General features: G+C 48.1%; 1 protein-coding gene across 1 annotated transcript; it reads right to left on the bottom strand.

Moving 5' to 3' along the window:
* Window positions 1-472: 472 nt before the first annotated feature.
* On the bottom strand, window positions 473-25221 carry LOC125524313 (1,4-alpha-glucan-branching enzyme 3, chloroplastic/amyloplastic). Its single transcript, XM_048689385.1, has 22 exons — window positions 24822-25221; window positions 24521-24592; window positions 24366-24430; window positions 22743-23420; window positions 21913-22085; window positions 21756-21845; window positions 20896-20971; window positions 20021-20128; window positions 17855-17945; window positions 17665-17766; window positions 16308-16410; window positions 10123-10260; window positions 9956-10018; window positions 8672-8779; window positions 4886-4963; window positions 4666-4773; window positions 3601-3681; window positions 3356-3460; window positions 2225-2310; window positions 2069-2123; window positions 1862-1997; window positions 473-1310 (listed from the first exon to the last, which is right to left on the bottom strand). Exons 1-21 carry the CDS (start codon window positions 25151-25153, stop codon window positions 1965-1967), a joined length of 2745 nt encoding a protein of 914 aa, XP_048545342.1. The 5' UTR covers window positions 25154-25221; the 3' UTR covers window positions 473-1310; window positions 1862-1964.
* Between the last annotated feature and the right edge of the window lie 2767 nt (window positions 25222-27988).

The raw sequence follows: 27988 nt of genomic DNA, 5'->3' as shown, positions 1-27988 counted from the left end.
TTCATATTTAGGTTAAATAGGTTTATGTGAAAAATGTTATTTTCACATATCTCAACAAAAGAAATAGGTTTGTCTCGGATTTTTCTCTTGAAATAGGTTTTTTCACATTGAATGTGAAATGTCAAAATTTAAATATATTTGAAATGTATCCAAAACTGGTCTAGTTTTAAAGTTCTTGACACGAGGAGTCCAAATATATAAAAAGTTTCATAAATGAGTGTATAGTTTAAAAGATATGATTGATTTAAATTGTCTAAGATGAAAGAAGTCTATGAATTTGTTCTACGGATAGACTGAGAGGAGATACCTGCATGTGTATCTTCTATGACAAAAGGTGTACTTTAGGCCCATCAAGCTGACACTAATTTGACTAAAAAGAAAGATACAAAAAAAATGTGTGCTATACATCTGGGTGGGTCATACATTCTTACAAATCTCAGAATAAATGAGTGGTCTCAGATGTACCGTAAGTGACGCAACCACACAAAATGACTTTGCTGCATTGAGTCTTCCAACCAAAAATATGAGCACCGGAAACTTAGTCATGAATGAACAAACATTGCTTTTACTAAACTGCTGGTAAGCTCTAAGAGAAACATGTAGCGCTACCTTATTCGTCTCTCCTGCAAACATCGAACCTATTCTTGATGTTCAAGTTCTCTTTGCACAAAGATGAGACTAGCTAAGTGAATTATTAGCTTTCCCAATACTAACGTCAACAATAGTTGCTGCAGATCATCTGCTCCATTCGTTCCCGATCGATCGACCGACTGTGAAGCTTATAGTTAAAATTAAACCACCGTTGTAACAAATCCAACACATTGCTCCACTATGCTCGAACTGAACCTTACATCGTCAATCGCGCATCCATGCTCTACCTATGGGGAGTTAACCATTATATCTGGAATGAGGTGATTTCATGAGGGAAATGTTATCCAAGAGACCAAAATCCTGGCAAACACCCCCAGAGCCGTCAGATCTATCCTGGCGAACACCCCCAGAGCCATTAGATCTAGATCTGACGGTGGCAGTTTTCTGACAAAATCTCCCCGGAATTCAAACAAACTGTACACATAAAATGCCACCCCCCTGTCTCACCCAGTACACATAAAATGCCATCAGGGGGTTAGCAAATGCCATCAGGGGGTAGCGGGGTCCTTTCAAGATCCGGGCAAGCACCAGGTGTACTGTAGCTGAAATGGCATGTTTTATTTTTGAGAACTTGCTCATGGCCAGAATTTATAGCACAGTCAAAGCTTTTCACTGAGCTTGCCGCGCTGGGGGAGCTTGACTTGTATGCTGACTCCAATCTGTGAAGGTGATAAATTAAAGCTGTTAAATGTGTAATACCAAATTACGTACTATATTGACATGTGTGTACAAAATAAGTTGTGCACACATATTTTCTATTTTGTACTTAAAGGTGAAACAAAGGTCAGCCATGCATTTAATTGAAGTCTGCATATGTTAAACAGAAGTGATTTCCATAATTGCAAACAATTAAGGGTCTGCACCAGACTCTCTGTGTGCACGTCGTATGTGTTATTTATTTCTGCTAGACCATCGACATTATTTCATTAGAAAGTAGGCCTGAGCCCGGCTTATATTGAAAGCCAAATATGATCCGCTCGACTAACTAGCAATATTCAGTACAAAAACATAGGTGCTGCAACTATTCACAGTATCGAGCTATATAACATGGTATGGACAGATAAATGTTAGTCTAAGTGAAAATATTTCTTATTTAGGCATAACTATAATGTTAAAATTTGTAGCTACGCACGGAGTACTTAGCTAGTGAAAATATTTCTTATTAAAAAAAACTATAATGTTAAAATTTGTAGCAACGCGCTGCACATACCTCATTTTCGACACCCATGTTTCCAACTTGAACATTGGCAATGATAGTCCATCTTCGGAGGACATTGATTATTTGGTATGTCACAGTAATTAGTGTCGACAGCCTATATTCTCAAGATTCGGACCAACTTGTATACCTGAAAATATGTGTTTTTTTTAAGATATGCGTATCTGTCATACAGGCTAGTAGTCCTTGTAATCTACATACCTGAGCATTTCTAGATGCTAATGCCAATTCCAAGGAGTTGCGACAGCCATCAGCTCTAGAAGAAAGTTACCCTGCTTAGGTTAGATGCACAATACTAATACAACCAGAAAGAACAGCAAACAAAAGCATAGATTATCCAGTTGCTGCCAATAATACCTTCTGTCACTAGTCTTTTTCATATACTGACTACTCTTGAGTTCCCCACGGCCACCATATTTAGTTTCATCCGTGTTTAAGATAAGCTGGTTAAATGTAAAAAAAGTGAATACATAATAACATAATAATACTTTTTTTTTTGAAGAGAGGCAAAAGATTTGCCTCATTCATTAAATAAGAGGAATAGAGTTTATGTTATAACATAATAATACTAGTTCTTGAAGCATATGAGTTCATTGTTTCGGAATGAATTGCTTCCTGAACTGAATAAATGGTGTTATTCTAGACAGAAGATGAGAGATATGGTAACATCTATACAGACATACTCCTTTCCAAATTATAGTGCATATAGTATATTTTTCTATTCAAACTTTGTGAACTTTGACGAAGTTTATAGAAAAAATGTAGATACATTTTTATAAATCTGAAGTATACGCACTATAATTTGGCAAAGAGGGAGTATGAGATAGTAACAGAACTAAATCTGATGTTAGCAAGTATTTGCATCAAACTGAGATTCTATGCATTTCATCTGCAAAGCAAATGGAGTTCATTCTGAGCATTAAATTGTTTAATTTATTTGTGAGGCATTTAAAATTATTATTCTCACCATAATAATAATAATATAGTCGTAGCTCCAATATATCCATGCTATACTTTTTATGACCACAAAAGCAACACTTTCTTACCCAAAATAGAAGTATCAACTTATCTAGGGCTGTGACATAATATGTTGTCAGCACTACCGCTTTGTAGATGTAATAGCTCGTACCATGCTACTCCCTCCGTCCCATAATGTAAGACGTTTTTTGACACTACGTCTTACATTTTGGGACGGAGGGAGTACATGATAAAATGTTCTCCCAGTTTCCCTCACTTTGTGCTATAAGACTATGTTCAGAAAAAATGAGTTATTTTCAATTAAGATAGACATGATGCAGAGATTTAACTGACCAAACATATTTATAAGTCAAAAGTCTATGAGAATATTATAATTTCAGGTGGTGTAGAATTTTATGATATAATGTATTAAGTTGAATAATTTATGTTGAGAATTTGTTAAATATTCAATTAAATGATGATAATTTTGTGCATAGCTAACAGAAATAATGCTTAGTATAAATAACTTACTTGGTATTCCCCAGCTTCATCCACACCAACACGATACAGTTGATAGGGGACTTCTGGATTGAAATTAAATACAAAAAGGAAAGGCCCCCTTGTGAAAGATATCACCTACCAAAGTGAGTAAATATGATTAGCAACAGTATAAGTCCCTCATAAAGCATAATTGGTTTCAGAATAAAAACAACTGTATGTTTTCTATTAATTTATAAAATAGGTTTGAGCTATTAATAACTGAAAAACTTCCATACCATGTTTGTATCGTCACAGTGATGAACATTGAGTGAACCTCTCGAAGTTACCCTTTCATTTTCATCCAAGCTCATTATATCCTGGGGTAAAATTGCTGGGTTAGTAGGATTAATCTCCTGGAGGTATAAAATCAACACTTGAATGATCTGGAAGCCTATAATAGTTGAGAAAAAAAATAACTTTTGACGCAACATCAAAAGTTCCTGGCAGATGCAGTATTCTAAACAATAACACTTTTGGGTTGAATATATTGTGACTAGCACAGTGTAGTAAAAATGTGACGCTTCACATTTCTAACCTATGCAATGTCTGACATATATCCCTCAACTTAACTTTAGCTACACATATACAGGCGAAATATTTAAGATTGGCAACAGAAAATTACCCTCAATAGAAGAGCCAATATTACAAATACACAATTGTTTTTCTTTTTGGTCAATGAATAAGACTGGTACGGAACATCCAGAATGTAATAATTAATTAGGATTATTAACACGAATAAGAACAAATTCAAGCTACGTGACCACTCTATAAGAACTATAATACCGCAACTTTGAAAATCTCCAAAGCCCAGCCCCCATGCTTGACTGGTAAACAAACTAGCATCTCTTTTGTGTTTCATGCTTGCTTCACATGAAGAGTTAACATAGAGTAACTACATTATAAACCTCAAGCAATATGCCCTTATATGCTACCATACACTTTTAACTTACTTTAAATATGGTTAACCACATATGGGCAACAGGGCCACCTATACATGGGTCAACCCATATAAATGCCCTCCAGTGGATCCCCAGGTTCACCGTAGTCAACCCATATAGTAGTATTGAGCGAAAGAATGGAAGACCATTGTTTTCAACCCAACACAGCACAGGGATAACTTCTGTGACTAAGTCTAAGCTGAACTTACAGACATCATTTCGCCAAAAAAGAAACATGCAAAACATATGCGCTGTATAGCAGAGACAATCAACGCTCCATGATCTGGCAAAAGAGTTTTAGTTTGCAGTGACAAGTAAACTGACAAGTAATTTTAAATCCCTTCCAAGAAAATAGTTACATACCTTGTCAAAATTGAAAATATGCTTGTGAACACCCTTGTCCAATAGTTCCCACTGCCGACAAGCTAGGTGGAAGGAATAGTCATTGCTTGACATGGGAAACTCAACCCTCTGCAATCATTCAACAAAGAACTTAAACGCTCTTGTACAAATTGAGTACGGACCCAAAATTCTGGGAAGAAATAAAGACTGTTAAATTCTAGAAACCATGTAAGTAGCTGACCTTTGGATGAGCAAATTCATTACCCATGAAATTGAGATATGCACCTCCACTCGTTGTAAAAGTAATCAACTTGATTATCTGAAACACGTTGAAAAAGATTGAAAGTGGCAGGAAGTAACTGTTAGTACTTCAACTATTTGCCAGTAAAGGTTGTTACTAGAAATACCATGAATATAAAGACTCCTCAGTTCACCACTTACTAAAGTCACTTAGCTTTCACAGATACTAGTTTTAAGTCTTTGACATAAAGATGATAATATAGCAGAGGGCCCTTCCTGTTGATCAATATAGGACAAGCCCCAGCAGCTTACGCCCATGTACCAATGAACATGGTTGGATATCCAGCCGAGCTGCTTACCGTAAACCACTACTCCAGAAAATAAAGAGCTTCCTTAGGAGAAGATCATATTAAGGCTTGCTGGTTCTATGTTTATCAAGTCGCCCATTCTAGGCATCTCCCTGACTGGCAACTGAACTCCCAGTGGTACAGGTGACCAAGTTGTCGACCAGTAAAAAGAAGCAGGTCGAACAGGTTGAATCTGTGGAAATATGCTTAAAGTTGGGGTGTTTGGGCACCCCATATGGCTATATCCACACTCTACAGGGTCCTGGCCGTTCCTGTTCTCCTGAGCCAGTATATGTTTTCTATCATCTGATTCACACTGATTCATCATATATATCACAAAAAAAATTGCACTCATTGACGACATTCTGGATGGGTTTAGAGATCACGTCAATGTTAATGTCATAGTTAAATCCTAAATGTATAAATTTGAGTGTAAGACAATCAGCTATCTCGGACAGCAGTGACATTAAGACCAGGCAGATTCGCCTGATAAATGTTGAAAGTAGTGCACGAACCAAACTACAAGTTTTGCGCTGTCTGTGCAGACTCACAGTAGTATGATCTACTAAAGAATACTAGCAAGGTAGGCCCATTTCCTAATTTTTCATCATCTGTCACTGGTTATGTTATGGCCGGCCGGCTTAGGCCCGCAAGTTATCTTAGTTTTTATTTTCAGATTAGGCAAGTTATCTTAGGCAAGTTATCTTAGGTTGATTCTTCTACAAGTTATCTAGGATATAAATATAGGTTGTAAGACTCTTTTTGAAGGCAAGCAATAAGAAGAATATTATCTCCTATTGCCCGGCTCCCTGAGGAGCCGGAACCCTAGCCGCCAACAGCCCTAGCCGCCGCCCTTCTCCTAGCCGCGACGGCGCCCTGCCGCCGGCGCGCCCGATCCTCGCCACGTCTCCCTCCATCCCTTCCCTTACCACCTACGCCCTAGACCTGGTAGAGTACTTGATCCTACCAATTTGGTATCAGGTAACCGGGTTTCGACCATGTCTCCGCCAATTCCACCGCCACCACCACCGCTGCCCGCCAACTCCTCCACCACCGCCGCCTCTGCGCCGGGCGTCACGGCCTCGCTCTCGGCGGGCACCACTGCGTCGCTCTCAGCGCCGGTCCTAACGGCACCCGGCACCACGCCGGGCCAAGGGCAGCCACAGGCCCCCGTCCAACACTCACCGCCGCCATCACCTTCCCCGCAGCCGCAACAATTCACGCCGGAGGCCATGGCGGGCGTCCTCAACGACCTCGTCACCGCGGTTCAAGGGATCCGCCTCTACCTGGCAGGTCCGTACGGGCCGCCCCCACCACTCCATCCAGCCATGGCCGCGGGTTAGCAGGCGCTTCCGTGGTACTCGGCACCGGGGACCATCACCGGACTCCATCCAGCCATGGCCGCGGGTCAGCAGGCGCTTCCGTGGTACTCGGCACCGGGGGCCGTCACCGGAGGCTACCCGGCGCTCCCCGCCCCAGCGGCCGCACCGCCGCCTTGGGCGCAGTGGCCGCCGCAGATCGCGCCGGCAGCCCCGCCACTTCTCGCCACCACGGGGCCGCAGTGGCCCACCTGGACGGCGCCGGCCGCGCCGTCCTCCGTCGCGCCCTACCTTCCAGCGGCCTCGGAGCAGGGTCCTCCACCGGCCCCGCCCAGCCCTAACCTGGGCACCGGCGCCTCGGAGCAGGGCCAGACCCAGCAGCTTCTTCCGGCGTCACCGCCCGCCCCCACGCCGCAGGCGCCGGTGCAGCTCCACCAGGCGCCGCCGCCATCGACAGTACCACCACCCGCGCCTAGGGCTACGGGTCGGCCCCTGCACCAGGTGCAGTTTCCACCGTCACCATCGCCGATCCCCGCTTGGGCGACCGGCTCGTCTTCGGGGCCGGTCTACTCCACGGCGCCGGAACACCCGACGCCCTCCCTGCGGTTTGATCCCCCCCCCCCGTCTGGGCACACTACCCCCCGGCGCTCCCCGACCCAGCATCCGCGCCGGCGGCAACTACGGCCGCCCCCGGGCACGCGGGCCGACACCCCCTCGCTTCGCCAAACTGGACTTCGCCACCTACGAGGGCACGGAGGACCCCCTCAACTGGCTCAACCAGTGCGAGCAGTTCTTTCGAGGGCAGCGGACGCTCGCTTCGGATCGTACCTGGCTCGCGTCCTATCATCTTCGAGGCGCAGCGCAGACCTGGTACTACGCCCTCGAGCAGGACGAGGGCGGCATGCCACCATGGGAGCGCTTCCGGGAGCTCTGTCTCCTCCGGTTCGGGCCTCCTATCCGCGGGAGCCGACTGGCGGGCCCTCGGCGCTTACCCTTTCACATCCACGGTGCAGGACTACGCCGACCGCTTCCAGGCCCTGGCGTGCACGCGCCGGGCGTCTCCGCCACTCAGCGCGCCGAGTTATTTGTGGGCGGTCTACCGGACCATATCCGCGTGGACGTGGAGCTTCGGGGACCCAGGATCTCCAGTCGGCCATGTATTACGCCCGCGCGTTCGAGTGCCGCGCGGTGGCCATCTAGCAGGAATCACCATCCCAGACTGCTGGGTCGCTACCCGGACCGGATTCCGCGCAGGGTCGCCTGTGCAGGCTTCTGCGGCACCCCTCGCCGCGACCGCGGGGCGCCCGTTCCGCCGACTCACCCCAGCTGAGATACTCGAGCGTCGCCGCCAAGGGTTGTGCTTCAACTGCGACGAACCCTACAAGCCCGGCCACGCCTGCCCGCGACTCTTCTACCTGGAGGTGGCAGACTACATTCAGGAGGACGGCGTCCACTACATTTCGGAGGATGCCGTCGCCGCTGACCTGGCCGCCCCAGATGTCGAGAAGGTGTTTGACGCTGGTTGATTACCTCGAAGAGTTCAAGCAAGCGCTTCCCCACCTTGCAGCTCGAGGACGAGCTGTTTGTGCAGGCGGGGAGAAGTGTTATGGCCGGCCGGCTTAGGCCCGCAAGTTATCTTAGTTTTTATTTTCAGATTAGGCAAGTTATCTTAGGCAAGTTATCTTAGGTTGATTCTTCTACAAGTTATCTAGGATATAAATATAGGTTGTAAGACTCTTTTTGAAGGCAAGCAATAAGAAGAATATTATCTCCTATTGCCCGGCTCCCTGAGGAGCCGGAACCCTAGCCGCCAACAGCCCTAGCCGCCGCCCTTCTCCTAGCCGCGATGGCGCCCTGCCGCCGGCGCGCCCGATCCTCGCCACGTCTCCCTCCATCCTTCCCTTACCACCTACGCCCTAGACCTGGTAGAGTACTTGATCCTACCAGGTTACCCTTAATTTATGAATGTAAGCATTGTTGAAAACAAATAAATTGAAGGACATGACAAGCATGATCCATGGAAATTCACTGTATCGGTAGCTAATAAGTCTAATTAAAGGGGTGATGCAATCATGGATGGGTAAATGGATATACAGTCACAAGCTAGGAACAAACTCATACCTTGAGCAATGAGGAAGCCTTGAAAATCAAATCATCATCCACTGACCCACTAGAGTACATTCCTGTATTAAGAATTATCTCGGCAAAAGACTTCCGCCCTGATATCGACTGTCAAAATATCAGATGTAACAATTCTATCACAAATTCAATCAAGAAGAATAAAAATTATAATTTTATTTTTTATAAAAAAGGAAACTACACACTGCAGCTTGCGTTTCACAATACTACATATCATTTCCAAAACCCCACGTTAATTTATTTCCATTAAATGGCATGGACTCCCAACAGGAAAGACCAATTGGTACATCAGGGTCTATTGGGCCATGCATTGTCAAGGCTACCTTTCGTTGTACAGGTAAGGTAGAAAAACAGCTACAACTCCAACATGTCCCAAGTACTTCTTGATGTAGCTATCATTTTGATAAGCTCCACCAAAACAAGTAGACGCCACGCTTTTACGGCCCTTCCAAAATGCTAACGCGTTTGGGTGAGGTGGCATACAAGCTGCAAGTCTCAGCCAGCCATCGTTCACATTGGGGTTCTCTCCAGAAGTCCAACACGATGCTTCTAGATGCAACATCAACACTTCTGTTGATGCACCATGGGCTTGATTCACCTACTCCCTTGGGCATGTTTTGTGGCAGTCACGCTGAAGATGTATGGTAGGTGCTCGTTTGCCGGGCTGATCTCATAGCTACTTGGAGGATGTTGCGGAGCTCAAGCATCATTATCCCTTGTTCCAGCTCGAGATGAGCTGCTTTTGAAGAAGGGAGAAATGTCTTGGAAGACCTTCCACATGGCCACAGGATCAATAGGCGATCATCCATAGCCAATTGCTCAGGATTAGAAATTCATATTATTTGTCTATAAAGTTAGGAATTTAAATGTTCAAGGCAAGTTAGGAAAGAGTAGACTGAGTTACTGGGCTATTTTTTTCAGATAATGGAAAAAATTATTAGCCTCATCATAGACATGACCTCCTAAGGTCGGCTGTGCAGATCAAGGTCAAGCTAAGGTCTAAATCCTAAGCCATAACACCTACAGATATCATGTATGTTAGGTTCTGGTGAAGATGCACAAGAGAGCAGTTGAGCAAGTCTGAGACGGAAATAGGGTGAAACACAATATAAAGAGCAAAAGAAACTAGAAGTTGTTTATGGGCTAAGTGTCTGAGGAAGTGACTTTTATCTTAAAAACAAGATTTGGTCTGTATGAAATATAATATGCTCTTTTCTTTCTAAGCATGATGATACAATTGGCGCCCAGAAAAAGATATACGCAAACCTGGTTGTGATTTTCAACGTAAGATAGCATATGATGGTTGCTGCTTATCAATACTTTCATAATCTGCAAAATGATCCAAGATAGCTATTAGACATGAAATATGATACTTCTAGTCTACATGGTGCCAATAAGATGATGCCATGCGAAAGTCTAGATAGCATGCAAACCTTGTTCATGCTCCACTCTCGCTCTGGAACATTTTCAAGATGCCACAACCACATTTCTGGAATAGAAAGATTGGCCCAGTAGTCAAATCCTAATCCGCCTTGGGTGGTTGGTTCACACAACCCAGGATAATATGTTGCCTATAAAATAAAATTAAGAAATGAAACAGAAGCACTGGTTGTCTCAACGTATATCAGTTGCTGGAATTTGCAAATATCATCCACTGAATAGTTGGTGAGAACAGTTATCCCTAGACACTGAACAAAACTATATATGCCTTGTATTCTGTTCAGCTCTGTTAGACAAGACTCGATATGAGAATCACTTACTACTTAGTAGTTAATATCTAACAGGTTAGCACCACGTTCAACATGGGTAAACTACTCCCTACATTGCAAAATATAAGGGGCCCATGCATTTCAAGATTTAAAATGTGGGTCGTGTGACACAAAAGTGACATATCATTAGAAAATGCTTTTTAATACCAGCCCAATCATGTGATTTTTCATTTTTGTATCACATAACTCACACTTTATAAGTCAGATTGTTGATCAAACTTAATTCATGGGATGTGTGAGGCCTTATGTTATGACCGGCGTCACTTATAGCCGGAGGAGGCCCAATGGCGCGTCTAGTTAGGGGCTTAGCCCAACTTATCTTTATTTTTATTAGCACCTCGAGGATTATATAAACACTTGTAAGGCCACATTTTGGAATTAAGCAATAAGTCATAACTATTGCCCGGCTCCCGAAGGGAGCTGGAACCCTAACCCTAGCCGCCTCCTGCGCCATCTCCTCCTCGGCTCCTCCTCAGCTGCGCGACCACGGCCCCGTCGCACCGCCGCTCGCGCCCAACTCCTCGCCACCCTCCCTTCCACCCCTACAACCTAAGAGCTAGGCCTGGTAGGATCCCAACTCCTATCAATCTGGTATCAGCTGTCTCAGGATCGGTCATGTCTACACCTCTTCCCACCACCACCCTTCCGCCGCTGACCACCACCATGCCGCTGGCCACCTCCGCGGCTGGGGCGCCGTCCTTGTCAGGCCCGATGTACTCCGCCGCCTGGACGCCGCCGATCGCCACCCCCGTCGTCTTCACCCCGGAGGAGATGACGGCTGCCCTCCGGGACCTCACCCAGGCGGTTTCGCCGTCGCCGCCGCAGCTGCCGCCGTGGCAACCACCCCCCTCGGCGACCCCTTCGCCCCCACCGCGTAGCAGCCGCCACCCGCGGCACACATCGGCGCCTCCACCATGCAGCAGCAGCACCAACAGCCCTCCGTCGCCCCCACCGCGGCACTGCCGCACCAGCAGCTGCAGCTGCCGCCGCCGGCGACCTCGACCCAGGGTGCCCCAACGACGGCTCCGGAGGTGCCCATCCACCAGGTCCGGTTCCCTCCATCGCCATCACTGCTACCAGCCTGGCTCACCTGGTCCCTCGAGCCGGTCTACACGACGGCCTCCGGACAGCCGCACGTGCTACCCCGGTGCCGCCCTCGGCCATCCAGTTCGGCGGGCCCTCGGGCTCCGCCGATGTCGACGAGCCCCTGTTCCAGGGTGGCCCTCTGATGCCCACCTACTTGGCGCCGTCGTCCTCGCTACTCCGCGCCGATGAGGTGTACCCCTCGGTCGTCCACGGTCAAACGCTGCCGCGCTTCTCCAAGCTTGAGTTCGCCACCTACGACGACATCATGGACCCCCTGAACTGGCTCAATCAGTGCGACCAATTTTTCAGGGGGCAATGCATGCTCGCGTCCGACCGCACCTGGATCGCCTCCTATCACCTCCGAGGCGCCGCACAGACGTGGTATTACGCCCTCGAGCAGGACGAGGGCGGCATGCCCCCATGGGAGCGTTTCCGCGAGCTTTGCCTCTTACACTTCAGGCCGCCGATACGCGGGAGCCGGCTGGCGGAGCATGGGCGCCTACCCTTCACCTCTGCAGTGCAGGACTTCGCCGACTGCTTCCAGGCCCTGGCGTGCCATGCGCCCGGCATGACGGCTCGCCAGCGAGCCGAGCTCTTCGTTGGCAGTCTGTCGGATCATATCCGCGTGGACGTGGAGATGCGGGGACCACAGGACCTCCAGACGGCCATGTACTATGCCCGCGCCTTCGAGTGTCGCGCGGTGCCCATGCAGCAGGCGTCACCGTCCCGGGGCGCCCGACACCCCGCCCGGCCGCCACCGACACCACCAGAGCCGGGGCGTCCGGCCCAGGCCCCCGCAGCGCCCAACGCGCCGGCCGCGACGCGCCCCTTCCGTCGGCTCACCCCGGCCGAGCAGCTCGAGCGCCGCCGTCAGAGGCTGTGCTACAACTGCGACGAGCCCTACGTCCCGGGCCATGTTTGCCCGCACCTGTTCTACTTGGAGGCCGCGGACTACATTGAGGATGCCACCGCCGCCGGGCTGGGCAACCCGGCCCCTCCATTGGCCGACGAGATTCCACCGGGGCCGGCTCAGGCAAACGCCCTCGTCGTCTCCCTCCATGCACTCGCGGGCATCCGGACGGAGAAGACTATGCTGCTGCTGGTAAGGATCAACAGTGAGCGGTTACTCACACTCCTGGACACGGGCTCCACCCACAACTTCCTGCCAGGGGCCACCATGCGCCAGGCAGCCGACCGGCGAAGAGCAGTTACGCGTTACCGTGGCCAACGGTGACCGTCTCCAGTGCCAGGGTATTGCTAGGCATGTCCCCATCATCATCGGCGCCGAGCACTTCACCGTCACCTGCATCGGCATCGACTTGGGCTGCTTCGACTTCATCCTCGGCGTCGACTTCTTGCAGACTCTAGGTCCCATCCTCTGGGACTTCGACGCCATGACGATGATTTTCTGGCGCCTGAGTCGCCGCGTTCAGTGGGAGGGCAGCGGCTCCTCAGCCCCAGTTGACGGCGGCCGCCATTGACGCAGAGCATCCCCTCTTGGCTAGCCTGTTGCAGCAGCACAATGACCTCTTCGACGAGCCGCAGGGCCTGCCACCGGTCCGGCCCTACGAGCACCGTATCCACCTGTTGCCGGACATCGCTCCCGTCGTTGTGCAGCCGTACTGCTACCCCCAGCTACAAAAGAACGAGCTGGAGCGGCAGTGTGCGGTCATGCTCGCCCAGGGCATCATCCGGATCTCGATGTCACCGTTTTTCGCGCCGGTGCTCTTCGTGCGCAAGGCCGACGGTTCGTGGCGTTTCTGCATCAACAATCGTGCTCTCAACGCAAGACATCCAAGGAAAAATTTCCTATCCCCATCGTGGATGAACTCCTGGACGAGCTACACAGGGCACGCTTCTTCACCAAGCTCGACCTCCGTTCAGGATATCACCAGGTGCGGATGCACCCGGACGATGTCGCGAAGACGACCTTCCACACTCATCATGGCCACTTCGAGTTCTTGGTGATGCCCTTTGGCCTCTCCAATGCCCCGGCGACATTGCAGGCGTTGATGAACGACGTGCTCCGCCCCTACTTGCGCCGGTTTGTGCTTGTTTTCTTTGATGACATTCTTATCTACAGCTCATCGTGGGCGGAGCACCTGCAGCACGTGGCCATCGTCTTCAACGAGCTTCGAGCGCACCATCTGCACCTCAAGCGCTCGAAGTGCTCATTCGGCACGACATCAATCACCTATCTTGGCCACGTCATCTCGGCGGAGGGCGTCGCTATGGATGCCGACAAGGTCGCGGCGGTAGCGGCTTGGCCAACGCTGCAGTCGCTGCGGGCCCTCCGCGGCTTCTTGGGCCTCGCTGGATACTACCGGAAATTCATCTGGGAGTTCGGCCTCATCGCGGCCCCCACTTACGTGCCTGCTGCGCCGCGACACCTTCTCCTGGGATACGGAAGCGACCGAGGCATTCCAGACCCTCAAGCAGGCTCTCACGACGGGGCCGGTCCTCCAGATGCCTGACTTCGACAAGCTGTTCATGGTGGACTGCGACGCCTCGGGCGTGGGGTTTGGCGCCGTCCTCCATCAGGGCGATGGGCCGCTTGCGTTCTTCAGTAGGCCCTTCGCCGCGCGCCATCACAAGCTCGCGGCCTACGAGAGGGAGCTTATCGGCTTGGTGCAGGTTGTGCGTCACTGGCGGCCATATCTTTGGGGGCGACCGTTCCGTATTCGCACGGATCACTATAGCCTCAAGTTCTTGTTGGACCAGCGCCTCTCCACCGTGTCGCGGCATTAGTGGATCAACAAGCTCTTTGGCTTCGACTTCACCGTCGAGTACCGTCCGGGCCGCCTCAACACCGTGGCCGACGCACTGTCCCGCCGCGACACCGACCACGACACTGACACCGTCGACCCCGCAGGGGCGGCCCTCTGCATCCGCTCGGGGCCCTCCTTCGCTCTCATCGACGACATCCGCCGGGCCACCGCGAGCGCTACGGATGCGCAGCTCCTTCGGCAGCGCCTCGAGGCCGACGACCTGGAGGAGCCGTGGCACATGGCTGATGGCCTGCTCCTGCATGGGCGCCGGCTCTTCGTGCCGGATCACGGCGACCTCCGTCACCAGGCCCTACTGCTGGCCCACTCGGCCGGCCACAAGAGCGTGCACAAGACCCTTCACCGTCTCCGAGCAGATTTCTACATCCCCGGCGACCGGGCGCTGGTGCCAGACTGGGTGCGGTCTTGCATGACGTGCCAGCGCAACAAGACAAGAGACACTGCAGCCGGCGGGGCTGCTACAACCCCTTGAGGTGCCCTCTCAGGTCTAGGCCAACATCTCCATGGACTTCATCGAGGGCCTCCCAAGGTGGGCGGCAAGTCTGTCATCCTTTCCCCAAGTATGCGCACTTTATTGCGCTCGGCCATCCCTACACCGCCGCCTCCGTGGCGCGTGCCTTCTTCGACTGCATAGGCTCCTCCACGGGTTCCCCTCTTCGATCGTCAGCGACCGTGACCCGGTGTTCACTAGTCATGTCTGGCGCAATCTCTTCCGGATGGCGGGCGTGAAACTGCGCCTGAGTACGGCATTCCACCCCCCGACGGACGACCAATCCGAGGTGGTCAACAAGGTGATTGCTATGTACTTGCGTTGTGTTACAGGTGATCGACCCCGGGCTTGGGTGGACTGGCTCGCTTGGGCGGAGTACTGCTACAACACCTCCTACCACTCTGCCCTGCGCGCCACACCTTTTGAGGTGGTCTACGGCCGTCCTCCACCACCCATCCTGCCGGTTGACCCCGGGACGGCCTGCACGGAGGCGGCTGGCGACCTTCTCCGCAGCAGGGATGAGATCCTTGCCGAGGTGCGCCAGCGTCTTCTCCAAGCCCAGCAGCTGTCCAAGAAGTACTACGACGACCACCACCGCAAGGCGGAGTTTGCGGTGGGCGACTGGGTGTGGTTGCGGCTCCTTCACCACTCCATGTAGTCACTGGATCCGCGCGCTAAGCGCAAGCTGGGCCCTCGCTACGCGGGACCGTTTTCCGTGTTGGAACGCATCGGCAAGGTCGCATACCGTCTTCAGCTTCCGCCCGGCACTCGCATCCACGACGTCTTCCATGTGGGCTTGCTGAAGCCTTTCCGCGGTGATCTGCCGGCGGCCGCGCCGGCGCTTCCTCCAACCTCCGATGGACGTCTTCTTCCGGGCCCAGCGAAGGTGTTGAAGGCCGAGCAGCGCCGCGGAGTGTGGCATTTGTTGATCCAGTGGCAAGGCCTTCCAGAGAAGGACGCCACTTGGGAGCAGCTCGAGGAGTTCCGCCAACATTTTCCAGACTTCAGCTCGAGGACGAGCTGTTTGCGCAGGCGGGGAGAGACGTTATGACAGGCGTCACTTATAGCCGGGGGAGGCCCAATGACGCGTCTAGTTAGGGGCTTAGCCCAACTTATCTTTATTTTTATTAGCACCTCGAGGATTATATAAACAGTTGTAAGGCCACGTTTTGGAATTAAGCAATAAGTCATAACTATTGCCCGGCTCCCTTCAGGAGCCAGAACCCTAACCCTAGCCGCCTCCTGCGCCATCTCCTCCTCCCCAGCCGCGCGACCACGGCGCCGTCGCGCCGCCGCAACTCCTCGCCACCCTCCCTTCCACCCCTACAACCTAAGAGCTAGGCCTGGTAGGATCCCAGCTCCTATCGCCTTACATTTTGCAACAGATGTGGTATGTGTCCATACCAAATTGCATGCCTAAAACCACTAACTATTTCACATGAACAAAAAATTACATGAAAGGAACAGCTAGTACAGCAGCAACTTACATCCTCTGCTATTGTTATAATATCTGGATGGAGTTCATGTAACATCTCATTTGCTAGAATTAGGTATATCAGCGCATCCTTGTCAACGTATTGATTGCAATACCTATAATCAACATTGGAATGAGCATAAAGAGACTGGGGAAAGGTGACAAGTATATTACATAAACAGCAATGAGTATTGAATGAAAACATGGAGGAGACGTTCAAAAGAGCATGAAAATTGGAACATTGAATAGCACTTGCAGTTCCTCACTGCACACAGGATGACATCAAATTGATCACTAGGATATGCATTCAAGGACCAATAGAAGGCCTTCCCTTTGACTTCCATCTATGTTGTAAGTCAGTAAAACATTGGTATGTGGCTTGATTTGTTTAGAATGTTTAGCCGTAGTACCAGCAGCTCCTGGATGGGGATTTGTCAATGACAAATGGATGCAGCTGATCCTTAGCAAACAGTAACTGCCTATAAATATGCTCCAGCTTCTCCCACACACAGCGGGGCACTTTCCTGTTTTGTGATCTTGCTATGTGGCTATACTTGGTTTCAAGCAAGCAGATAACTCCAGCGAAGTAGGAAATATAGATGGGAATGGGGGAACCACACCAAAAAGAAGGTATCATCAATGTTCTCCAATTCAGGTTTACAGGTTCGGCATGCTGAGAGTTAACCTCAATCAGATTATATTTAACCTAGACATAATTCTGGATACAGTTATATGTTATCCAATAGTTGTCAGCATCAGGATCCACGGCTTGACAAGGTTGTCCTCATGTTGACAGGATCAAGATCATAGGATTAATGCTAAGATCACCATAATCTCGGTTCTGAGGAACCGAGCCTAGGTTGGTGGGAGGTGTGACTGTACACCCCTTATCGTGAGGTTTGGATCCTCGAATTACAGCCCCATTCTTCTTCTTTGAAGAGCATATAGCTAGATCCTCGTAGATATCCATGACTCAGAATAAATTAAATATCTAGAACCTTGTTTTATAGTGTTCTACTTAACTTTGATGCTATGTACGACCAGGGTCAGAACGACCACATGTCATTGTAGGCTAGAGAACAATGTTCTCACAACATTGTCTTACCACACAAATACAATTACAGATGTTGATACAAGCAAACGAGTAGAATAGAGAAATAGTAGCAGAGTGAGAACAGAAAATGCAATGTTAGTTGGCAGTGGTACTGTCCCCAAAACATGCTAGTACGGAGTGTAGATCCTCCCAGTGTCAGATCTATATTTGATGGATACATGAGTGTGTCCCATTTCCGTCCAATTGAGAACAATTCAGTAAAATATAATACAAGACGGCCAAATAATGTTGACTGTAAACAGTAGTTAACGCTTACTCTTCTATGGCACCAGTAAATGTAGAAAAACCATTGTGGGTATATAACATAGAAGAGAGTGAGTGAAACTGGAATCCATCGATCTTGTATTCGGTAACCCACCTAACAAGTAAGAGATCCATAAGTACCTAGGTAGATAGGAAACCGAAGAACAAAGAATAGAGTATGAACAGAGCTTTCACTATTTTACCAACTTAAATTAGACAACAAGAAGTGCAGAACATCAACATCATCATATTTGAACATTCTAGTGCCCCAGTATTTGTGATGCCCTCTTTTCCCTGACAAGGATACATTACAACAAACATGTTGAAGTAGCAAAGAGCCAAAGAAGCACACAAGTACCTCGGACAAAGAAATGAAATAGAGTATGTAAAATATTCAAAGTGCACCACTGAAAAAAAAGATGAAGCATCGAATGCAAGCATCCCGAGGGCTTTAGACCCACCCGCGTCGCTCTCCAGGGGGGCGGCTCGGGTGACCTAACCCCGCCGCCGCCGCCACCCCCTCCTGCTCCCTCCCCCCTCACCGCCGTCGGGCGTCCCCGCCGGGCAAAGCCCATGCGGCGGGCCTTTTCTCTCTCGTCACGCGTGGAGGCCAGCCCTGGATGGCGCGCCGTGCGTCGCGGAGCTGCGCGCCGGCACGGATCTGGCCCTCCAGCCTCTTCTGCGGCGCGGTGGCGCTGGATGCTGGGGCGGCGGCCCCCTCCTCTCTGTCTTCCTCGCGGTGGAGGAGCGGCGGCTGGCCGTTTTGGCGGCGGATCGGGGCTTTTCTGCTCGGATCTGGTGGACTAGCGCCGTCGGCGGATGCGGCGGTGTTGGTCGTCCTGGGCCGCGTGGGTGGCAGGGCGGCTGCGCGTGGTGGAGGCCCCGGCGGCGATGGAGTTGCTGATCCCATCCTGCTTGGCCGGAGACGGCCCTCTCGGCCGGGCTGGTGTCTGGCGAGGTGCAGTGGTGTGCCCTGGCTAGCGTGGTGCTGGCTGGGGCTGCTAGTCTCCCCAGGCCAGTGGCCTCTGCGTGGTGTAGGTGGCGCTGCCGGTGGTGGGTCTGGCGCTACTCTCTCCCGGCGTCAGTCCGTTGGTGGATGGTGGAGGGCCTGTGCCGCGGATCTGGTGCAGGCACGGCGTGGTGGTGGCCCGTGACGGCCTGCAACATCGGCTGGTCGCGCGGGTGTGTGCCCAGCGGCTCCAACGCTTGGAGCTCGTCGGGCGGCGCGGGTTGTGCAGCGGCCCGGTGTGGTTGCGGCTCTGGCCGTGGATGGCTCCATGGTGGCTTGGCAGGTCGACTGCGGCAGCGGCGGGCATGTTCCGGCGTCGGCTGGCCCGTAGGCGGCGTGTCGACCTTCGATCCCTCTCCTCGTCATCCGGGTGCTACCTTCGTCGAAGGTTCGGCCCTTCCCCAACTATGGGCCATCGCTCGTTTCACGCTCGGCAGCGGGACCGAGCTTGTCTCGCGCCCGGCAGCAGGACCGAGCTCGTCTCGCGCCCGACAGCAGGACCAGCCTCGTCTTGCGCCCGGCAGCAGGACCATGCTCGTCTCGCGCCCGGCAGCAGGACAGTGCTCCTCTCATGCCGGTGTCTTGGACGGGTCGATGGCGGCCAATTTTGGCCGGCCTATTGGGTTTCGGCGTTGGGAGCGGCTCAGGGGTGCAAAAGGCGGGTCCTTTTCTGCCCATATCTTTGGTTGGGGTAGCGGTGGGTGGCGGGTGAGGTGGCGTCAAGGTCTTGGATGCTGGGGCGGCGGCCCTGGTGGTGGTGTCGCGGTGCTCCTAGGCAAAGCCCGTGACTTGGTGTTGCCTGGTGGCCATGGCCGTGTGGGCGGCGTGGTAGCCAGGGTGTGGCGTTCGGTGGCGGTGAATATTGGTCGGGGTGAAAACCTGTTCTATCTTCGGATTGACCGGCGACGGCAAAGCTCGTTCCCTTCTTGAAGGCGTCGCCGCGACTCTCGCTGCCCGTCGTGTTGCTCCGGGGAAAACTCTGATCCTTGGGTTGAGCAGTGGCGGCGCTTTGGTGTCGTAACCTTCCTGTAGGCACCGCCTTGGAGCCCACGGTGCGTCGTATGTAGCTTCTTCTCTACGCGGTGGCATGTTCACGGTTGAGGCCCCGATGGCTCTTGTAGTGCTAGGGGTGGTGTTGCTGCGCTCAGCGCCTATGTATTCTGCCTTGGGTGTGTGCGTGTGTTGTGGTGGCGTGTGTTGTACTGGGTTGTTGGTGATCTTTGCTTTATATATAAAGCGGGGCGAAAGCCTTTTTCGGTTAAAAAAAAGATGTTGTTATTAACGTCTTCCAAATTTATTATTAGCATGATTCCACATGAACACCAACAAAACTTTAAGAAGTAAAAAAAAGTTGTATTACCGCTGTGGAAGTAACAATCGTTAGACCCATCAAAAAGGGATAACCCAACCATTTCGTCCGCTGATGCATAGGAGTGGACAATATCAATAAGAACCAGCAACCCAAGACCTGAGCAAAGAAGGGATGAGCACAAAGAAAAGATGATATGTTAATCAGTGTTTCACTCATTCTTAACATTGAATGGTAAAACAATGCATGCAATCTCAAAACTTGCTAGAGATGTCACTTAAGTTCCAAACTTACATGCACAAGGAAACATAATGGAGGAAAAACACTAGGAAGATGGCCGACCAGCAGTATAAAAAAAACTTCTATTGTAAAAACACTTCTCAACTACCACGCGTAAATGACATCTTATATTAAAAGCAAGGAAAATGGAGAATGGCGAATGGACAACAAAAACGTTCTACTAAGAGGCAATATTACAAGACTTCGACTTAAATGTATCCCATATTCGCCATCTGGGCCAGAATATGATCTACAGAGACAAATAAAAAGAAAAGAGAATGTGTTATAAGAGGAGTACTCTGTTCTGTGTATACTCCTCTCCTACACTTAGTGTTGTTGTCAGAATAAATGCTGCCATGTTTTATAGGAATAAAGTGTGCCTGTCACAAATAACACAAGTGGTACTGCATGTTGAGCTAATGTGCACATTGTGTTTTCACTTTTTGGCCTCCTCTATAATTATGTGATCAACCTGCACCTACCTGTTTTATCGTTTTATACCTCATAATTGAACAAATGAACACTCTATAAATGTCTAGGTATATTAAACCCGGCTTCTTATGTGTCTGTGTGTTTCACATGTGCTATTAGAATAGATTTTGATGGTTACAGGAGTAAGAGAATAATAATGATCTTGCGAAGCAGACCGTGTGCCTCGTCCACTAGTTTCTTGAAGTCGTCTGGGGTGCCAAATCTGCTACTGACTGCAAAATAATTTGTGACCTGCAGTTACAATGCACTTGATCACACACAGACAGAGAGAGAAAATTAACACAATGCAGTGACCACTGCTATCATCTATAACAAATGGAGCAATCATTAAAATTAAAACATCTGGTAATAACTCTACAAATGAAGAAAACAATGCCATTTGCAATTAGTTTAACAATATCAATTACTCCAGCATCGACAAAATATTCATTACTTCATATCTCCTCAAACTCAAAGGAAAGCCAGCTGCATACTTGAACATTAGGCAATCTTCTAGTTTTTATAGTAGCTTCTTTAAACTGCTAAAAATTACAATGAAACCATCTGGTATCTCAGCTTAAGTCTAATATAAAACATTCCATATGTGCACACTTGTGACTTGAAACAATGTGGGGCAATATAAGTTTTTTTTAGAAATGGAAGCTTTTATTATCCCCGGCCTCTGCATCATAGATGCATGCAGCCATAAAGATTAAGCAAGCAAGGAGAAAAGGTTCACTTTGGAGGTTGTGAGTTTCGACGATGATCAACCAATACTGAGATTCATGGCGGTTGACAATGGGCTGTCTAAACATATTGTAAGTTCAAAATTGGAGGTTCGTCAAGTACTTCTTCACAATTCTAAAACGACACTATCATGGTCAATTCTGGATGAATCAGAAAGGCTTCAAATGTTAAAACTACAAATCACTGTCATTTTTATTCTGCATGGCAATCTAACATTAATAATGAGCAGTTTAACTCACAAAAACAAAATTCTTATTGATCGATACTAACTATATCATCATAGTGTCACCTTATAGCCAACGGAGGAGTAATCCTTGTGCTCCACGACTCCAATTATTTGAACAGCATTATATCCAGCATTTTTTATGTGAGGTAGTACCTAATGGAGATGAAGTTAGAGAAGTGAAGTTACCACTACAACAGACAAAACAAGGAGTGGGAAATACGTTGGATGTGAACTCTTGAAACGACGATATCTTTTGCTCAGATCCACTTATTCCAACATGACATTCATATATCCTAAGTGAACCTTTGACTTTCGGTCGTCCAAATCTCCATTTGTAAATTTCTTCTGGAGGAGGCTCCCAATGTACTGCATAGGATTGCATCCCCTCTGCGTCTACAAAAAAGAAAAAGAAAAATGAAGAGATTTCATCAGCATCAATAAATTATGCATAAAAGAAGCAAAGCAGCATGTTAGATAAGTAAGACCATGTTAACAAGATAATCCAAAATTGTCATTGCGGAAATAGCAGTAATGAACATTACAACTCAACCAGAAACCTATGCAAAGAGATAGGGAAGATGTCGGCTCCATTATAATGTCAGTGTGGCATCATTATCCCTGGGAGTCCCATGAAAATAAGCAATAATGAGCTTAATGTTCTATGTTCACTAGGACTCTCAACCGCTACCAGTCCTTGGACAGATGTCCAAGTTTTCACTTAACTCCTATCCCACCTCCTCCAACACCAGTGCGAAAGGGAAGAAGAAAACAGGAGGGAAAATAGAACCTTAAATCATAATAATCTACTTTCACTCTCAAAGATACTAAAACAGACTATTTCTTTCTGGCTAGCACCCTTGTACTGCATCGTCTTTTTTCCTCTCAGGACCAACCATGAAGCAAAAGGTTATGACCTAGCAACCAATCCAGAACCTAGCTTCATGTGCACTGTTACTGTAAATAATTTTTGCAATAGATTAATAACTTCCAATATGATGAGAAGCGGTAATAATGGAGGCATCATCATCACAGAGATAAGTAGGAATGAACCTGGAAGAACATAAGTTGCCCAAGCAGGCACGCGTTCTAAAGCACCATCAGGAGTATTAAAATAAATCCTGTACTTGTCTTTATGAGAAATCGCTGGAACATATTTCTCTATCCAGGCTTTTCTTCCTTTCCTCATTTCAACCCAGTAAGCAAGAGGAGTTGCCTTTGCTTGAAACTTTTCAAACGATGCTCGATCAGTTACAACATTGAAAATGCCAAACTCCTGCCCAGTATCAATGATGTCGTAGGAAGGCGATGAACTGGATGACTCATCCTTTTGTGTGGCTTTCCAGTTTTTATATCTGGTTTCAGCATCAGGTATTTCACCTAGCTCTTCTTCTGTCTGCGGACCATTTGGGCCAAACATCTGCTCGTATAGCTTTGCAACTGTCTCCCACCGAGACTTGCGTGACGTAACTTCTCCAGGTTCCCAATACTCTTCATTCATTCTACGGATTAAATCTTTAGCATCAACACCATTGTCACCTTTATCATAATCATCCACATAATTGTACTCCTGGAAAAAGTATTCATCTGGTTCTTGCCCTTCTCTGAGCTTATCTTCAAGTATCACAAACCAATACCCGAAATCATCATGTCCCAAATGGCCTTCTCGTGCACAGTTTTCAGTTGCCGACCACTGATTAAAATCACCAATCAGAGAACAATACCGAGCACCTACATGACAATCCTCCTTTCAATAATTGAATGTAACAAATGTTCAATCTAATGCTTAAGCACAGAAACTTATATCAAAGAGGCTGTAGTAATAATACCCAAATATATAGTAGTCAGCAATCACAAAGTAGCATCCCAATAATCAAGTAAAATGACAAGTTCAAACTTCAAAGTGGCTGACATAACATGTTCAGCTGAAAATGAAATAAGGTACATAGAGAAAAATGTAGGGACCAAAAGAAAACTGACTTATTGAAACAGCAGGGTTACAACAGCCAAGAACTATAATTACAAACTATACAAATTATTACTTTAATGAGCACTTCAAGCTATCTATAAGAATATAAAAACCATAAAGGTGGCATTTTAAGGATATTTCCAGCTGCTCATTAACAAGAAAAAATGTTATTCCATTGATTTAATGGTAGATATGTATTCTTGCAGAATTGTAGAAAATCAAGATAATAGGACCGCGTTAACTGGCGAACGTTCGCCAGGGAGGGTGGCACATGCGAACGATTTCGTGGCAGTTTTAGTTGCAAGGAAGTGGTGAGGTGTGGCATTTTCTTCAGGCGACATGGCAGTTTCTTCCCGAGAAGGCAATTTTCATTTAAAAACTGCCGTCGTTTGATCTCGCCTGACAACTAAAACTGCCATCAAATGGCGTTCGCTTGCCACCCCCCTCCCAGCTGACGTTCGCTGGGTAACATTCCCGAAATACTATGGGATAAATGAGGGCCCTTGAGTGTTGAAGCTAATCGAGCAGGTCTAAGTCTAACTGCTGGAAACATAAGGGCGGCAAACTTTGCTATGCGTACCGTTTACCCTTACCATATCCCAAAACTATGAATCTATATTCTATTTTAAATGATCATATTTGACCTAATTTACCACATATCAGAACCTACTAATTCAAACTTAGTCACACCCAAAAATGAACAATACCTGGTGCCCAGTCCATGAAATCCACACGATGCTGCCGATGACGGTGCATTCCCAATAACTCATACCTACCAGGAAAACACAAACAGACCAGCATCACCCCCAAAGATCCCGAGCATAATCAAAACACCAAATCTAGAAGATGGTGGCAAACTTACCCAGAGGACCCCTCTTTTAGATCAATAAACCGAGAGTACAGCTCCCATCTGCGGTCCTTCAAAGCCTTGTGCCTGACAACAACAATCCAATAAGCAAACAAGCGATTGCTGCCTACCTACTAGCGAACACTGAGCCAAAACCATACTATTTGCGTATCATTTCCGTCAAAAACCTCAATCAATTCCCGCCTCTGGTGTTCCATAATGAGAGAACAAAGTTCGATAACGGGGTTTGCAGGAAGACGATTAGGGTGCTCATTCCCCCAACCATACCAGAGTACCAGACGGTGGGCGAACGTACCGGTCGCGAAGGAACTGGGCGAATGCGCGGTCGGAGACGCCAGTCTTGACGAGGAAGCCCACGGGGTCCACGGCGCTGCCGCGGCCGGGCCGCTGCTCCGTTCGCTGCTTCTGCTGCCGAGGCCTCGGAGAGCGCTCGCGAGGGCCGGACGAGGATGAAGAAGAAGAACAGGGGGAGGAGGAGCAGCGGCAGCTCTGACGGCGGCGGAGGCGGGGGGCACCGTAGCTAATTCGGGGGTGTGCGCGGCCAGAGAGAGGCGAGGGGCAGTGGCGGGCGGTGACGAGCGGAGGAGGAGGTTGTGGGGCTAGGAGGAACAGAGGGCAAGACGCCATTCCGGTGGGCTTGGTGTTGGTGTAGGTGTGTGCTATGGTATGGTGCGGCGGCGACGGTGAGGGGGGGGGGGGGGGGGGGGGGGCGGTGGCGCCGCCGGTGGAGCGTGGGGGGGGAGGAAGCGAGGCGGAATGTGGGGTTTTGGAGAGGGATAAGCTTGGCACTTCGGCAAGCTTCTCAAAAAGGAATTCTAGTTTTCTTGTTTGAAAAAGTCTTTGTTTCTTTCTTTCTCAATTTGCATTCATCTTTTCACTTGATATTCTTAAATATTCTCTTTGATTGTCACTTTAACTTGTCAAATAATCACTAATAATTGTAAATTTGTGTAAATCTCCTTGTTTTGTTAAGTTGTTGTACAAATGGACCTAAAAGAATGAAATTAAGGCATACAGTACATGATCAACAAATCGAAAGGATTGTTCCCATTAAAAAAACTTGGTAGCAGCTTCAACACGAGGATAGCCGAGCACCAGTATGAGTGTGCCCGCTTGTATCCCTCCTCGTACCAAACGACAACAGGCCCAGGGCATCAAACCAGTCCATATTCGTGAAGGGCCCCTAATCCATATTCGAAACATTGTGCCTTCGAACCCCTAGTCCAAGGCTGCAACTATATAAAGAGGGAGGACTCTAGAGCCAGGGCTCACTTTCACACATTTTCACTCTTTATCAAATTCACATATTCATCGCATCGCACGCAACCATCATCTCCACCGTAGCCATAGTTTCATATTGTACTCGTGATTTTCTCGTGGTCGACGAGTTTGTAAGACAATTTAATCATTCATTTAACAGAACTTTTGCAATATCTCATATTCGCAATCTGATCGCGATATGTGAGTAGACCTCACAGGCTAAGGGTGGAGGCATGGCCTTACAGCCTACATACATGCTTCAGACGGATCCATGTTATGATTATATTTTATTTGTGCAACATTTAGTCAGTTCATCTCTTTTCAATCCTCGCACTCACATGTAATGACGCGCCGAAGGTCAGACAAAGGAGAGGTAGATTGCAGGGGGACTTAGAGAACTACAACGAAGACCGATGGCAATAAGGATTAGTAGGGCGCTTAGAGCCAAATTCTTAGGGATAAATATGGGAAAAATTTGTTTTTGCCACTCTAGCTTTTGCCAATTTTGCTTATGCCACTCTAGAATTTGACATATCACTTTTGCCACTCTTAGTTTTTGACAATGTATCACTTTTGCCATTCCGTGGCAAAAGCAAAATTTTCATAGTGGCAATTGTGATACGTTGTCAAAAGCTAACAGTGGCAAAAGTGAAATGAAGAATTATCGTTTTTGCCATGGAATGGCATTTGTGATGTATTGTCAAAAGCTAAGAGTGGCAAAAGTGAGATGTCAAATTCAAGAGTGACATAAGCAAAATTGGCAAAAGCTAGAGTGGCAAAAACAAAGGTTTCCCGATAAATATTGTAGTCAAAGAATGTTAGGGCGGTGGTCCGGTTCTCCGTAACCACCATGGTAACCCCACGAGGCGGGATATGATCAAGGTAGTACATCTTAATTCTCGATTCGGCGGCACTCAGTCATGGTACCCCTTGGATGCATCCCACTTATCAGTTCACATGGTGCCTTATTTTATGTATCATACCACTGTTAGTTATCTATCCTATGATCCCATGCATGTCTACAATGTTGCATGTGAAACACTTTGCATTGCCATATTTTCTAGATATTGTATACAACTTTCTTCCATTTTTGTAGTAGCTTTGCGTTGTTAAGACTCTGAATATGATCCAGAAACAAAGAACGATTGAGACGCGATGGACTTGCTAGATGTCAATTGCCAACTTTATACTCCACATTATTCGATAAACCTAGGGTCTCTGAGTAAAAAGGCATGATATTACAAGCATACTATCGAGGTAACCAATCATTATGGGAGCAACAAGTGTCCATGTTGATGACAAAGGCAACGATCCCCTCACTGCCAGAGTACTGAACACATGATTTTAGACTGGATTGTCTCTAAGCGTGAAGTGGTGGCGGTGAAAAAATACGATATAAATTCGAGGTGTGTTTATTGGAAATATATAGTTCAAAAGGATCAAATTGGTCGAATAGATGGGGGTGATTAAGCGACTATAATTTTTTTAACTTAATTGCCAAATTTAGGGTATTGTACATAAAGTAGGTTATTTAGATATGCAACTAGGTGAGAACAATCTATGTGGAAAGCAAGAAAACAACAAGGTATGATCGGCGATGAACTAAATAACAAGGCAACAAGCATACAAAGTAAGTATAGGTGAGGGAAAAGATTAACCATGAGTGAGTGCAGGACACGAAATTTATCCTAAAGTTCACGCTCTTTGGTGTGCTAATCTTCATTGGAGAGGTGGCAAATCCAAAGCTCCAGGGTGCCATCAGGTGGCTCACCTTATTATCTCTTTAAATCACTTCCATCAGATGAGCATCAAATCATCTAAAATGTATCTATAATTTTTGCTTATTTCATGCCACAATTATATCACTTTGGCATATTGGCGTCAATTTTTATTATTTTTCTGGAGTAACCTGTTAATTTAGTGATCAGTACTAGTTGTTGTTTTTTTGTTTTTTAGACTTTTCACGAAAATCAATTTTACCGAGCTTAGAAAAACCCCGGAAAATTTCAGAATTATTTTTAGTTGAGAAGCTTCTGTGTGCTGGGAAACGTAGCAGAAAACAAAAAAACACCTATGCACACCCAGGAACAATATGAAGATACATAACGGGTTGTGATCACGATTGTTATTGTCACCGAGTTGCAACAGAAGAAGAACGTGTCGGTGTAGATCATACTTGGAGTCCATCAAATAGTCGATGAA

This window comes from Triticum urartu, chromosome 7 (assembly GCF_003073215.2).
Source record: "Triticum urartu cultivar G1812 chromosome 7, Tu2.1, whole genome shotgun sequence".
Taxonomy (NCBI): domain Eukaryota; kingdom Viridiplantae; phylum Streptophyta; class Magnoliopsida; order Poales; family Poaceae; genus Triticum; species Triticum urartu.
Note: the sequence above shows the minus strand (reverse complement) of the source record. Positions and strands in the feature narration are given on the sequence as shown.